This window comes from Phaethon lepturus, unplaced genomic scaffold (assembly GCF_000687285.1).
Source record: "Phaethon lepturus isolate BGI_N335 unplaced genomic scaffold, ASM68728v1 scaffold16035, whole genome shotgun sequence".
NCBI lineage: Eukaryota > Metazoa > Chordata > Aves > Phaethontiformes > Phaethontidae > Phaethon > Phaethon lepturus.
The window spans coordinates 33026-34562 of NW_010541331.1; the positions used below are offsets into that span (position 1 = coordinate 33026).

Below are 1537 nucleotides of genomic sequence, written 5' to 3' on the forward strand. Positions count from 1 at the left end.
TCTTGTAATGTCTTCCTGCAGGAGTACAAGCTGCTATTTGAAGGGGCTGGCAGCAACCCTGGAGACAAAACCCTTGAAGACAGGTTCTTTGAGCATGAGGTAAGTGAGCTCTGAGACACTTCTTGCTATGTGCCTACCCGTGCCGTTTGCAAAGCTCAGGGTAGCAGCAAGCTTGTCTGCTGCCCTGGCAGCAGCGCTGTGGATGAACAGAGTTTGGGGGAAGGAGAAGGATGCTAGACCTCCGCTTCAGCGAGGGAATGGGAGCCCAGCATGGTGCTCGGTCCATGTTCTCACCCAGACAGATTAGAGCAGTGCGTTAGGCAAGTTTGTGGCTGCTGGTGGATATTCGGGCCATCGATAGCAAAACCAGAGTGTAATTATGTGGCAAGGGAGGATTTTCACAGTACCTGAGGGTATAAATATTTCCCGCTTCAAATGTCAGAGCCTGTCCTGAGCCACGTGCCGTAGGTTAGAGCTGCCCTGAGGACCTAAAGAGAGGCAGAGCAGGAGACCTGTGCTGAGCCTTTGGGGAAGTCAGGGCACCTCCCAAGCTGCTCCACGCTTGCCATGACCAGCTCTTCCCATCTGAGGCGGACAAGTGACGTGTCCTCATCTCACCTTTCCCCAGGTGAAGCTGAACAAGCTGGCCTTCCTCAACCAGTTCCACTTTGGAGTGTTCTACGCCTTCGTGAAGCTGAAGGAGCAGGAGTGCCGCAACATTGTGTGGATCGCAGAGTGCATCGCCCAGCGGCACAGGACCAAGATTGACAACTACATTCCCATCTTCTAAACCTGCTTTGCTCCTGACCCACCTTCCTGCCCCTGGAGTCCGGAGGGACCCCTGTCTAACTCCCCGAGTGATCCCTTGCCCAGACTCCAGGGATGTCCCATCTGTGGAACTGGCTCAGATGAGGAAACTGTACAGTTACTAGTTAAATTATTCACAAGCTGAAGTTTGAGTTGTGTGCGCTGTGAGGGGTCCGGAGGGACCAGTGGCACAGGCTTGGCCCTGTGCAGCAGGAGGGATGCCTCCTGTTGTGTATCTCATAGTCCCTGTGCTTCTGTATTAATCTGCTGTATGTGCTTACGCTCGTAGAGCAAGCACCAGCTGCGGGGTTGATGCCTCCAAGGGGTTCCCACTGCTGTGGAGGAGCACATCAGGTCTGCCATGGCTGGGGCTCCTCTCCATCAGTGCTCTGCACGCCTCCTAGTCAGTGTTGTTCCTGTGAGGTCTAGTTGGAGTGTCATTTGTAGCGTAGCCCATGCTGCTGTGCAATCCCCGCATCCTGCTGTAGCTAACCCTGACCAGGGAGACACTGAGCAGCCCTGGCCCAGGACTGGGATGGAGCCTGTGTGAACATGAGGGCAGAGCCGGAGCGCTTGTGGAGCATGTTCCTCCCTGCTCCGGCAGCATTTGCACGGCCTCGCTGTGTCCTCAGAAGCAGCTCTGGTCGGACTCCCCCCTGCCCAGCAGCTGACTGCGCTCCTTCCTCCCCTGCAGCCCTACAGGAGCGTGTAATGAAGGGCAGGGAGGCGA

General features: G+C 56.0%; 1 protein-coding gene across 1 annotated transcript in view; it reads left to right on the forward strand.

The window, feature by feature from the left end:
* ATP6V0D1 (ATPase, H+ transporting, lysosomal 38kDa, V0 subunit d1) overlaps positions 1-1144 on the forward strand; it is a gene marked incomplete at its 5' end in the record, with an annotated part of 24335 nt that extends 23191 nt beyond the window's left edge. The window contains 2 exons of the mRNA XM_010287702.1: positions 22-99; positions 629-1144. Of these exons, the coding sequence (XP_010286004.1) occupies positions 22-99; positions 629-790 (240 nt within the window). The remainder of the gene's footprint in view (positions 1-21; positions 100-628) is intronic.
* Between the last annotated feature and the right edge of the window lie 393 nt (positions 1145-1537).